This window comes from Siphateles boraxobius, unplaced genomic scaffold (assembly GCF_051911475.1).
Source record: "Siphateles boraxobius isolate OS27281-9 unplaced genomic scaffold, OSU_SipBor_1 25, whole genome shotgun sequence".
Lineage (NCBI taxonomy): Eukaryota > Metazoa > Chordata > Actinopteri > Cypriniformes > Leuciscidae > Siphateles > Siphateles boraxobius.
The window spans coordinates 32995198-33006633 of NW_027508866.1; the positions used below are offsets into that span (position 1 = coordinate 32995198).

The 11436-nt window shown below is 38.2% G+C and overlaps 1 protein-coding gene across 1 annotated transcript; it reads right to left on the reverse strand.

Moving 5' to 3' along the window:
* Positions 1–1922: 1922 nt before the first annotated feature.
* tacr1b (tachykinin receptor 1b) lies at positions 1923–11029 on the reverse strand. Its single transcript, XM_077243570.1, has 5 exons — positions 10403–11029; positions 7352–7546; positions 4755–4905; positions 2710–2906; positions 1923–2637 (listed from the first exon to the last, which is right to left on the reverse strand). The coding sequence occupies exons 1-5, from the start codon at positions 10807–10809 to the stop codon at positions 2352–2354; spliced, it is 1236 nt and encodes a 411-aa protein (XP_077099685.1). The 5' UTR covers positions 10810–11029; the 3' UTR covers positions 1923–2351.
* Between the last annotated feature and the right edge of the window lie 407 nt (positions 11030–11436).

An 11436-nucleotide genomic window follows, 5' to 3' on the forward strand; every position in this document is an offset into this window, starting at 1 on the left:
CGAGACAAAGTATCTAAGAACTCATCTTTTTAGCCTTTAGGCTACATCTTTTAAATCCATGATTTTATTGGTTGCAATTGCAATATTCAGTGGTTAGTTATATTAGATTAAGGGGACATTCTCATTCTAGAGGGCATTTGATTGGACAAAAAAAAATTAATATGCCCCTGTGGACAACATGAATCAAAGTTTTTGGTCCATTACCTAGAGAAACACTGTAAATTACAAATGTGTACCAGCTAAAAGTTAAATCAACTTCATGTATATTCCATACCATCTAGACCTCAAAGCTAACAGACATGGACCACTTCAATCTCATGTATGTCCTCTTATGATGCATTTTGTTCTTAATATGGTCCCTTAAATTTTTTTATTTATTTTTCTGATAAAAGATTTGGCCTTCTACTATCTGCTGGGAAAATCAATACAACACAAATCAAATGGGTACATTTTTTTTTTAAAACACATGCAGCTGGTGATGCATCACATATAAAAGCAATTCTAACCAGTGCAGTCCAGTCATTCTGTCTGTTTTAACAGTCTAAATAAAATACAGAGTGAGTCTAAACATGTGTCCATTAAGAGGGCTGAAATATTACGCTAGATGCAAGCGCATGCAGCTGCAGAGCAGTTCAAAAGGTGCAACATCGCTGCTCTTTTGTTCTTCTGCAGGCATCAAAGCAGCTCTAACACCTGCCCAACAAAGCAAGAGCCTCTACAATTTTGGCTAAAAAAAAAGCATGTAAAGCGAGCGCAAGCCACGGCAAACAGCATCATGATATTACACAGATGTACAACAACCACTGTGTGAGAAAATGGACCTCAGATTAAAAGAAACATGTAGGACTTACTTGAATGTAGATTTTGATAACACTGAATTTATTGCAGAAACTTCTGTATAAGCTGTATAGCTAGGCAAAAACTGTACTGTTTATGAAAATGCTATTATAATTTCAGTGCACAATCTTTATAAATATCTATGCCTGTAGGCCTACAGTGATGTGAATAAGTTAGGACACCCATGCTAAAGTTGCATAAAAAGTGGAATCAAAAATTATCTTTTGGAAATTGATCTTAATGCCTTAATTAGAAAAATGAGGAAAAATCCAACCTTTAAGGACACCAATACAAGGGAACTTTATCAGGATGCATTGTATCCTGAATCCATGAAATAACTGATCTTTAAAAATAAAAATCTGCCTGTCTCTATGGGAATTTAACATAGGGGTGTCCTGACTTATGCACCCTGTATTTTAAGGAAGAACATTTATTTTTTTATGATACATTATTCATACACAAAGAAAATTGGTGTCCTTAAAGGTTGGATTTTTCCTCATTTTTCTAATTAAGGCATTAAGATCAATTTCCAAAAGATGATTTTTATTCCTCTTTTTAGGCAACTTTAGCATGGGTGTCCTAACTTATTCACATCACTGTATGTCTCTTTGTAGGCCTATACTTTCTTTTTATCAAGATACTAAAATCGGATGCCACAAAACAAAAGCTAGGTTTTAAAGCTATACACTCAAAAAGTTTTAAATCTTAAAATAATAATAAAAATATACCTCTAATAAAATGTATTTAACATGGTCTTTTTTGTAAAGGCAGTGTAGCTTTTACTCAACAACATGCATTTAACTCCTGCCTGCTGAAGATTTTTTTTTAAAATTTCTTTATCTATCTTTTCACTGTTTTGAATGTCACTTTCACTTTAAGATGCATTACTTGTTGTATTCCTCAGTTGTAAGTCACTTTAGATAAAAGTGTCTGCCAAATGTGTAAATGTAAATATAACATGCTAATAATAAACTTTGGATTTAACAGAGGATTATAGTGATATAAATGGAAGTAACTATGTTAGTAGTTTTTTTTCTCTCTCTCTTTTTGCTATATTTATAATGACCCTCTGCATTCCAGACAAATCCTTTACATTGTCGCCTCCGTAGTCCAGTAATATGCAACAACAGGTGCAAACCCTTCCATGTCGTCATGCTGGCTATCGAATCATCAATGCCCAGCAGTAATGACAGACAGTTCGTTGCCAAGGGCATCAGCTGGTCAAGCTTTCCTAAACATCCCTGCTGGGTCCTGGATCCTATAGCAAATGGCGATTGGGTAAGTTGTTTGGTGAACTCTTACGGGGTAGATTTCTATCCAGCTGCCTTGAGTAGTAAAACTCAGCTGAAGACAAGATGAGGTTTTCACACATTATCCTTCCGTCAACAAGAAAACCTAAAAACCTGTTTTGGTTTGTTGTACCTCACATCATGAGATTCTCTGGAACGTAAATCTTTGCCCTTTTCCTCACAGGATTGGTACTATAACCCCGAAAGCATTTCTTGCATTCCTTTCTAAGCTAGATTGTTAGTAGAGTAGAAGCTGGAGGACTCAGATACGGTCTTTGAGGCGCTTCGTGAAGAACCATTGGACGTGAGATCTATGGATCTCCTTGTGTTCTCCTGAAGGTCTACCTCTCCATTCGGCATGACTGTGGATACCGTGGTCTCCATTCGGCTGGCACGGTAAATGCTGGCTTGCGTCTGAAGATAGCGAGTTGACTTGAGCTCCAGACCTTCATAAGAGCCTCGAGGGACACAAGGACACCAGAAGAACGCCTGTTGGAATCCAGCTCGAAACCTGCACAGATAGATGAGTACTGCATGATTCCCTTTGATACCTGAACCTGTTTTCCACTGAACCAACTCTTACCTGTCATTGAGAAGGCAGTAGATGATGGGATTGTACATGGTGGAGCTCATGGCAAGCCACATGATTCCTAAGTACACCTGCTGGATGTAGGCTTCCTCAAATAAGTGAGGAAGGAACTGGTGCAACAGGAAGTAGACATGGTAGGGCAGCCAACAGACGGCGAAGGTGCACACAACGACGATCATCATCTTCACCACCTACGTAAGTTAAAAAAGAAGTTAAAAACCTGTCATGTTCCTGTTAGACAGACCAGCAAAGTTGCTCTCCAGCTTATGTTGTGTTTTGGATGCTGGTCCCTAAGAATGGGATCTAAAGTCGGGTGCACACTGTACGATTTAAAACTGTTGCTTGTAAGGATCTCAGTTGTCATTCATGTCAGACTGTACAACAGTCAAAATTCATTCAAAATGGATGGAGTGTTTTACATCATCAATCCGTGACATGTCGGTGGCTGTAAGCTGCATTGCATCCAGGATTTAAATGGTGGCTGGCAAACAAAAACAGTCTCTAGTGTTAATTTTGATCATGGCTTGTCCTAAAAAAAAAGACGATGTATATGAAGCAGGTGTTTTATAGACCAGTCATTTTAAGCCAAAATGGGGGTCAACCTATAACAACCTATAACTGATTTTGTATCCTCAATATGTCCTGAGTAAGGGAAAAAAATCCCCGAAGAATCCCATTACGGGAAAGTTTCGAAAAAGACCCAAATAAAGCCTATTCATTCTTTTTCTCATGTGAATAGGGTAAAAATTGTAACCTTTAGATATCACCATGAAAATTACTGAGGTGATTACTTGCATCAAGACAAACAAAAAAGTATTACAAGTTTTTTTGATATTGTTTGTTAACATGGACAAACGGTGCATAAACTAATTACGCATGTTCTTATTTGCATAAATACCCAAACAGATCTAAACATTGGGTATAGCCAGGTGAAAATGTCTTGAATCTTGTTGACATATAAATGGGGTTTGGGCATTTAGTGCATGCATTGTGTACGTAATTTGATTTTTTGATCCAGCCACTTTTTATTTTACCTACCTTTTGTCTTCTGCATTCTCCTTGTCTCCTGTTCTTCCCTCAGACTCATCCCCCAGAAACAGTCCCACGGACCCAGCCCCAAACCCCATGATTATCACATTAATGTTCATGGATAGGCTACAGGGGTTCCATTCAGACCTTAACATTAGCCAAGTCTTTTACTGTTATATGTCAACAAGATTCAACAAGACATTTTCACCTGGCTAAACCCAATGTTTTGATTTGTTTGGTTATTTATGCAAATTAGCACATTCGTAATTAGTTTATGCACCGTTTGTCCATGTTAACAAACAATTTCTAAAAACTTGTAATACATTTTTTGTTTGTCATGATGTAAGTAATCAACTCAGTAATTTTCATGGTGATATCTAAAGGTTAATATTTGTACCCTATTTACGTGAGAAAAAGAATGAATAGGCGAATGAATAGGCTATATTTGGGTCTTTTTCAAAACTTTCCCTAATGGGTTTCTTCCTGGGCTTTTTTTCCCTTACTCAGGACATATTGAGGATACAAAATCAGTTGAGTTTGCTTCTGTTGCAATTTGTTCAACCTTTTTTTCATAAAATGACTGGACTATTATTGTTGTCTCAACCATTGGATTGAGGTTCTGAGCTTCTGTTGGTTTCTGATTTGACGGTTGTCCCAGGAGAAATCACACTGCAGGACTGTGTCAAATCTTCTGACACTGCCAGAATTTTGCTGGAGGAAAAATTTGATTGCAACAGTCATTAATCAGCTGCAAACTAGCGAACAAAGACTTCAGATTTTGGCATAGGAACAGAGAAATCTTTTAGGATTCTCAAAATTTGTCTCAGACGGCCAAATCGCAGCCAAAATCGTACAGTATGAACCCAGCCTAACTAGATAAACCGGCAAGATATTTTCTCAGCAAGCTTCATCAGATAATTTTTGCTGGGTTAGCCTACTATCCATTCAAGCTGGTCTTTTCAGCAATGCAATTGACATTTAAGCTTTTATGTCACTCTGCAGATGATGACCTTTCGTTTGGCGGTCAGCTGCTGTCGATAGCGGTCTGAAGAGTCTCCAGGAATCTCACTAGCCCAGAGACTGCGTCCCACCACCAGGTAAGCACAACCCATGATGAGCAAAGGCAGAAAGTAAATAAGCACAACCACGCAGACGTAATACCTGTGAGAGAGAAAGAGCGAGAAGACGGCCAGATGGAGAATTAGTATGGGAGAGGCAGCCAACGAACAAGAACAAGACATGAAACCCAGGATGAAAATAGACTCAAATTTGTTGAGACATATTTTGAGTGCACATTTTTACACAAAAGGATTCCACACACCAACAACTCAGAGTCCCACATGTTTTCTTGCATTAGCTGCCACTTAAAAATAACCGCTGGAAAACTTTTTGAATAATGAACTGTGAATGCTCCCAGGATTCAGGCGCTTGTGGCAGTGCCTCTATTCTTTTGGAGCGCTGTGCAATTCAACATGCTAATTAGCCCGAGGCTTATCTAGAAAGACACTCATCTCACAGGAGAGGTATACAGGGAAAATATACGCAGGCCTTTAACCAAAACATTCTGAATCCCCATCTCGAAAAAAACCCAATGTGAATGCCGCCTTCTCTCTTGTTGTTTTGATTGAACGTGTGTTACAGACATGCTATTTAGAATGAGCCAAATCATTTGTGGGGGTTTACCGCTTTTCTATTCAAATATCCATAACTATCTCAGTGGGTGAGAGGTAATTGAATATTGTCCAGTTGATTAATTTTAAAAACGCTTGTAACGTGGTAGGAAATAAGCAGACAATCATGCTAACATGACGGGTGATTACACAAAAACAAAAATCATGCTGTGCACTATCCAAAATCTTACAGATTCCGATGGCTAGTCGCAAATATTGAATCTACTTCTCCCGTTTTCTCTATCTTCCCCTTTTTGTCCCTTTCCAGCTATCCATCATCTTTCTCTCTCTTTCTCTCTCTCATACACACACACACACACGAAAAGATCTACCACACAGTTAAAGAGAGTTCATTGATCTGTGCTCCTTATATTGTACACCAGTGTTACCCAGATTTGGTCTCTCAAAGACTATCTATACCTTTAAAGAATATTCGGGGAGACAAAAGCTTGAGATAATACCACAAAAATTGATTCCTGCAAAGTCGGATTGGTGAAGTCTGACAGGTTATGTCACTTAAAGTAGGTAGAGGCGTTCACTGCGTGACAGGGAGAAGCCTGCTGGAAGATTGACTGTACGGCTGGGTGAATGACTAAGCTGCTACGGAAATAAGAGCATGCCGTCGACACCTGACACCTACAGAACCATTGCAGGAAACTGGCAGGATATTGGAGAATCGGATTGGAGTTGGTAGCAATTAGAGTGAGCGTAAGTGACGATGTATCAAAACTCCTTCAGTAGCTGATAAATATGTGATTAAGATGCAGGACAGGGCGTATTGCTACTTGGCCACAGTTTAAATATTCATATCGTAAATCAGACCAAGCCACACACTTTAAACCGGTTCGACCGAATACTGTTGAGAGTGCACCCTATGGTGTCCCTAATGTTGTTTTCATACTGCATTGGCAGATTTCTCATTGCTATGTTAATATTTTGCTAAAATAAGCAGGGCTGTCTTGCAGGAAGAGACTGACTGTCTTGAAAGCTTGTTGCCTTTGCTTAACGGACAATTACGGCCAAAAATGCACCTAGGGCTAAATAACACATGGTTACCGAGTCGACTGTTCTATGGGGAGCGTTTTCATGATAATCGAATGTATGTTAGTTTAACCGCAGATTAGCTTATAACGCTAGTGTATGGGGCATCGAATAAGTACAAATAAAAATCGCTAGTTAATACCTCTAACAAGGCTCAAAATAGCCCCACACTAACACGGAAGCATAATGAGGGTCCCTACCTGCAAACCGAAGCATTGAGAACTATGTAAGTGTACAGACAGTTTAATAAGAAGATACTTTATAAAGACAGTAGAATTCACGTATATTGGCAGGAGCCATCTTTGGAAAACAGTCTTGACCAGTTCAACTGGTCGAGACCTTTTTTACAAAGATGGCTCCTGCCTATATACGCAAAGTGTACTTTCTTTTACTGTTCTCAATACTTTGGTTTTTACAGGTAGGGACCCTCATTATGCTCCCGGGTTAGTGTGGGGCTATTTTGAGCCTTGTTAGTGGTATTAACTAGCGATTTTTATTCGTACTTATTCGATGCCCCATACACTAGCATTATAAGCTAATCTGTGGTTAAAGTAAAAATAACGTTAAAACTGGGTACATTCGATTATCATGAAAACGCTTCCCATAGAACGGTCGACTCGGTACCCATGTGTTATTTAGCCCAAGGTTCATTTTTGGCCGGAATTGTCCTTTAAGGAGCCAGAATGGCAATTTAATGCCTTGAGAGATTTGAATTGTCTTTGTCTTTTTCATATTATTATTGCAATAGCAAGTGTTTCTTTCAGGTGTTTTGAATTGTGAGTTTGACTGTAGTTGCCAGACGTTTGTGTGCATTTTGACATTTTTAATTGTTATACTTCAGGTAGGCTGTCCAACAAACATGCACTTTAGGTTGTTCAAAGCAAAGTTTATCTTACGTCTTTTGAAAATCCCACAAGCTGTACTCTGGCCAGTTGATGTAGCACACGACACGTCCTGGCAGCTGAGCAGTGCTGGAAAAATAGTACTGGGGAAAAGCCAGGAGCAGTGCCAGGGTCCAGATCACCCCCACCACCAACTTGGTCTCAGCGGACGACAGGCGCTGCTGGAGTGGGTGGATGATGGCCATGTACCTGCAGGGGGGAGGTTAACAAAGGCAATGACCTTCTGTTTATGCAAACTCAAAGGAGAATTAGCCACTTGAATTAACCCTAAATTATTGCCTGGTCCTGCTGATACGATTTGGATAGTGAGAGAGATGACTAATGGAGTCTGTCTTTATAGTGGGTTGGGTCTTTCCCCACAGCAATTATAGAAAGGATGCATCTTCGTTCTGTGATCTTTGCTTTCTACACAGGTTTGAATTTTCAGGTTTCAATTCCATCACAGTGGTGGTGCTGTAGTACAGTTATGGTAACAAATGCTATTTCTATTTTAATACATTTAAAAATATAATGAATTTAATGAATGAAGTCTCCGGTCTTCAGTGTCACTTGATCCTTCAGGAACTCAAGAAAACATTTGTGATTATTATTATCAATCTTGAAACGAATTTTTGCTGCTTAACATTTTTGTGGGAACAAGGATAGCAGGCAAACATTTGTGGTAAGATTAAAAAAAGAGAAATGAAGACTTTTATTCATAAAGGAAGCATTAAAATGATCAAAAGTGACAGTGAAGAAATTTGTAAAAAGATTTCTATTTAATAAATGCTTTAATAAATGGAAATAAATGCCATTTATTGAACTTTCTATTAATCAAAGAATCCTGAAAAAAAATATGTTAATAATAAGAAATGTTTCTTTAGGAGCAGATCAGCATATTAGAATGATTTCTGAAGGATCATGTGACACTGAAGAAAATTAATCTTTGATCACAAGAATAAATTACATGTAAAAAAATATTAAAATATAAAAAACAGTTATTTAACTTGTAATCATATTTAGCAATATTACTGTTTTACTGTATTTTTGATTAGATATGCAGCCTTGGTGAGCATAAGAGACTTTCAAAAACATTACAAAATTGTAATGTTTCCAAACTTTTGATAGGTACTATGTATACTCTTACTCACACACGCTTGTTTAGCCACATTTAGCAGGGATTTTGATTCGTATGCAATTTCAAAAAACAATTTACTTCACCTTTAAGGCTTAAAGGTCCCCTGACATGAAATTTTCACTTTCTGAGTTCTTTTAACATTAATATTAGTTCCCCTAGCCTGTATTTGGTCCCCTCGTGTCTAGAAATTTCAGTCGGTGTAAACCGAGTTTTGGCTATCTTTCTCTGCCTGTGAGAAAATGAGATCTCAGACGGGCTGATCTTGAATCTCCCCTATATGACGTAATATGGGGGAAAGGTTAACTCCCCCTTCTCTGCTTTGCCCGCCCAGAGAATTTGACCCGCCCATGAGAAAACGAGCTAGGAAGTACGAACGCGCGCGCGCGATTTTAGTTTATCCTCGAGAGATATCATGGCGTGTGACCGATCGAAGCACAAAATTTGAATAGAGAGATATAATGGCTTGCAAACGAGCGAAGCATGGCAGTTGACCAGTGTTCGGATGTACAAATGAACACAAAAGTATTTTTTAGTTCCTTCATCCGAGCCTCTGAAGAAACAATGGGTTCATTTTATTTTCTCTGGAAATGAGCCGATACAACTTCCCAAAGTTTTGGATGGGACAAACATTTCACCGACGACTGTTTCCTCAACTTGGGCCAATACAGAGCTGGCCTCGATGAACGTCTGAAAATAAATAAATCGAGCTACCAAGCAACAATTCAAGTTCAAGTTCAGAAAGGTAATCTTTCTCTCAAAATCGTTCGATACTGTTAATGCATCAGCAAGTCAAGCCAGTGAATAACATATCACCTTCACATCTTTTCTTTTAGTAGGATAATAATAATCTTATTTTGTGAACAAATTATTTACAGAAATCGATCAAAGAACAATTTTCCACACAGCGCGAGTTTATCTGGACAACTCGTTATGAAATCAATGACGCACGTGACTGCACAACGAAGCTCTTACTGTATGTACATCATCGTGTTTGCATTGGTGAAAGCAGAGAGAGTGCAGAAACTGCGTTGCAATGATAAGATCTTCAGTCTCGCGATCTACAGACTGTCATCTGCTTGCTCAATGCTCATCACAGCAACATTTTATGTGATGGGAATAAATCTAAATACTTTAAAAACTTCTCACTATTCATTAATCTCGATAAGTGTATTAGTAAAAACGTATAATATCAGTAGTAAAGGTATTCGAGAGACTTTCACATGTAATACGTAGCTATTTCATATGCACGCATGTCAGCCAATCACAGCAGTGGCCGCGTTTACACTGAATCCCACTGCAGACACGCCCCTTCAAACAGAGTGTTCAAATCAGAGGCTAAAATCAGGCTAGGAAAAATGCCTTTTATTTCTAAATTATGACTATTTTTGATCTAAAAAACATACTAACATTATAAGGACAACCCAGGAATCATTATAAAATAATACAAAAACCCCATGTCAGGGGACCTTTACAACCTTCTCTTAAGCAAAGATAAAGGAGCACGTCTTATAGCCAGTTACTCGTACTGTGTCATATTCAATCTGTATAGCCCTTTTCACAATACACATAGTTTCAAAGCAGCTTTACAGAGCGATAAAGCGGTCTGTTATCAGAGGTGGCTGTCAAAGTGATGTATATATTATGGAAATTCATGTACTATGGTATTTACATTGGCTTCCACGGTTATTTCACGAATACAATAGTATAGGCTAAAAACATGGGTAACACTTTATTTTAGTGTGTCCTTGTTACACATGTTACATGTATTTACTACAGTAATAACTATAAATTATGGATAATTACATGCAACTAACGCTAAACCAAACCCTACCCTAACCTTTAAATGTATAATTACACTGTAGGCCTACACATTAAAATAAAGTGTAACCAAAACATGTAACATTTGTAAGTGTAAATAAATAGCTCACCTGTCCAGGGCTATTGCCGTCATTGAATAAATACTTGCGAACACAGCTGCTATTGGAAAGAAGTTGTGAAATCTGCAGTAAACAAGTCCAAAATACCATTCGTTGTGCACTGCATACACAAAATTAATAACGGTGTTGAAAGCCGACATAGACGCCTCTGCGAACGCGAGATTCACCAGAAAATAGTTGGTAACGGTTCTCATGCGTTTATGCGCTAAAATGATCCATATGACAGTGATATTTCCAACAACTGACACCAGAACTATACAGCAATATGCGATGGCCCACAAAACTATCTGCCAAACTGGCTGAACGAACTGGTTCGAGAACACGTCTGTGTCATTGACCAATAAACCGTTGGTCCCGTTTGCACTTGAGTTTTGCGAAGTGACGTAGAGAGGATCCATGATTCACAAATCATCAGAGAAAAAGCATTTCAGCAAAGAAAAGTTTAGGTTGTGTTGTTTTAAGATTGGATTAAAAAATTAGATCCAAATGAAATGTCAGTGTTATTTCCCCAGCGTCTTCGGTATATGCTGCAGGTTGAATCGCGAGCGCGTACTCGGCGCGCCTCTCCAAACGTGACCGCGTACTCTCGAAACAGTGTTGAGAGCGCGCGCTGCATCTTTCCAGTCACGCGCCAGTGAACACGCGCATCCTCCTTACTGACACTAAGTTGTCACTGTTTGACTTTAAAATGGGTTTGAGAACAAAAAGCAGACTAATGATAATATCAATTTGAATTCGATCAATTTGAAAACTTCATGACTTAGGCTAAAACTCAACTCAACAAAACTCTTCTGTAAAAATAACAAAAAGCCACAGTAAACCAGTCATTCTTACTGCGCAGGATATTTTCATGTCCCCTCATATGTCTAAATGTATGGATATAATAAATTCACATTTTTAAAGATGGAAATCATATTATTTTATCAATTGAGTCAACATGCAATGAATTTTATGTGAATTGTAAATCAAATATATTAAGACATGTTTCAGGTGTTTCTTGTTTTTTTTTTTTTTCAGGTTGACAC

Excerpts from the sequence above, each read along its gene's own strand:
- tacr1b (XM_077243570.1), bottom strand. The coding sequence starts at position 10,809 with ATGGATCCTCTCTACGTCACTTCGCAAAACTCAAGTGCAAACGGGACC. Across the intron at positions 2,907-4,754 it reads AGCTGACCGCCAAACGAAAG|GTGGTGAAGATGATGATCGT; the intron begins GTCATCATCTGC and ends TAACTTACGTAG. Across the intron at positions 2,638-2,709 it reads TACTGCCTTCTCAATGACAG|GTTTCGAGCTGGATTCCAAC; the intron begins GTAAGAGTTGGT and ends CTATCTGTGCAG.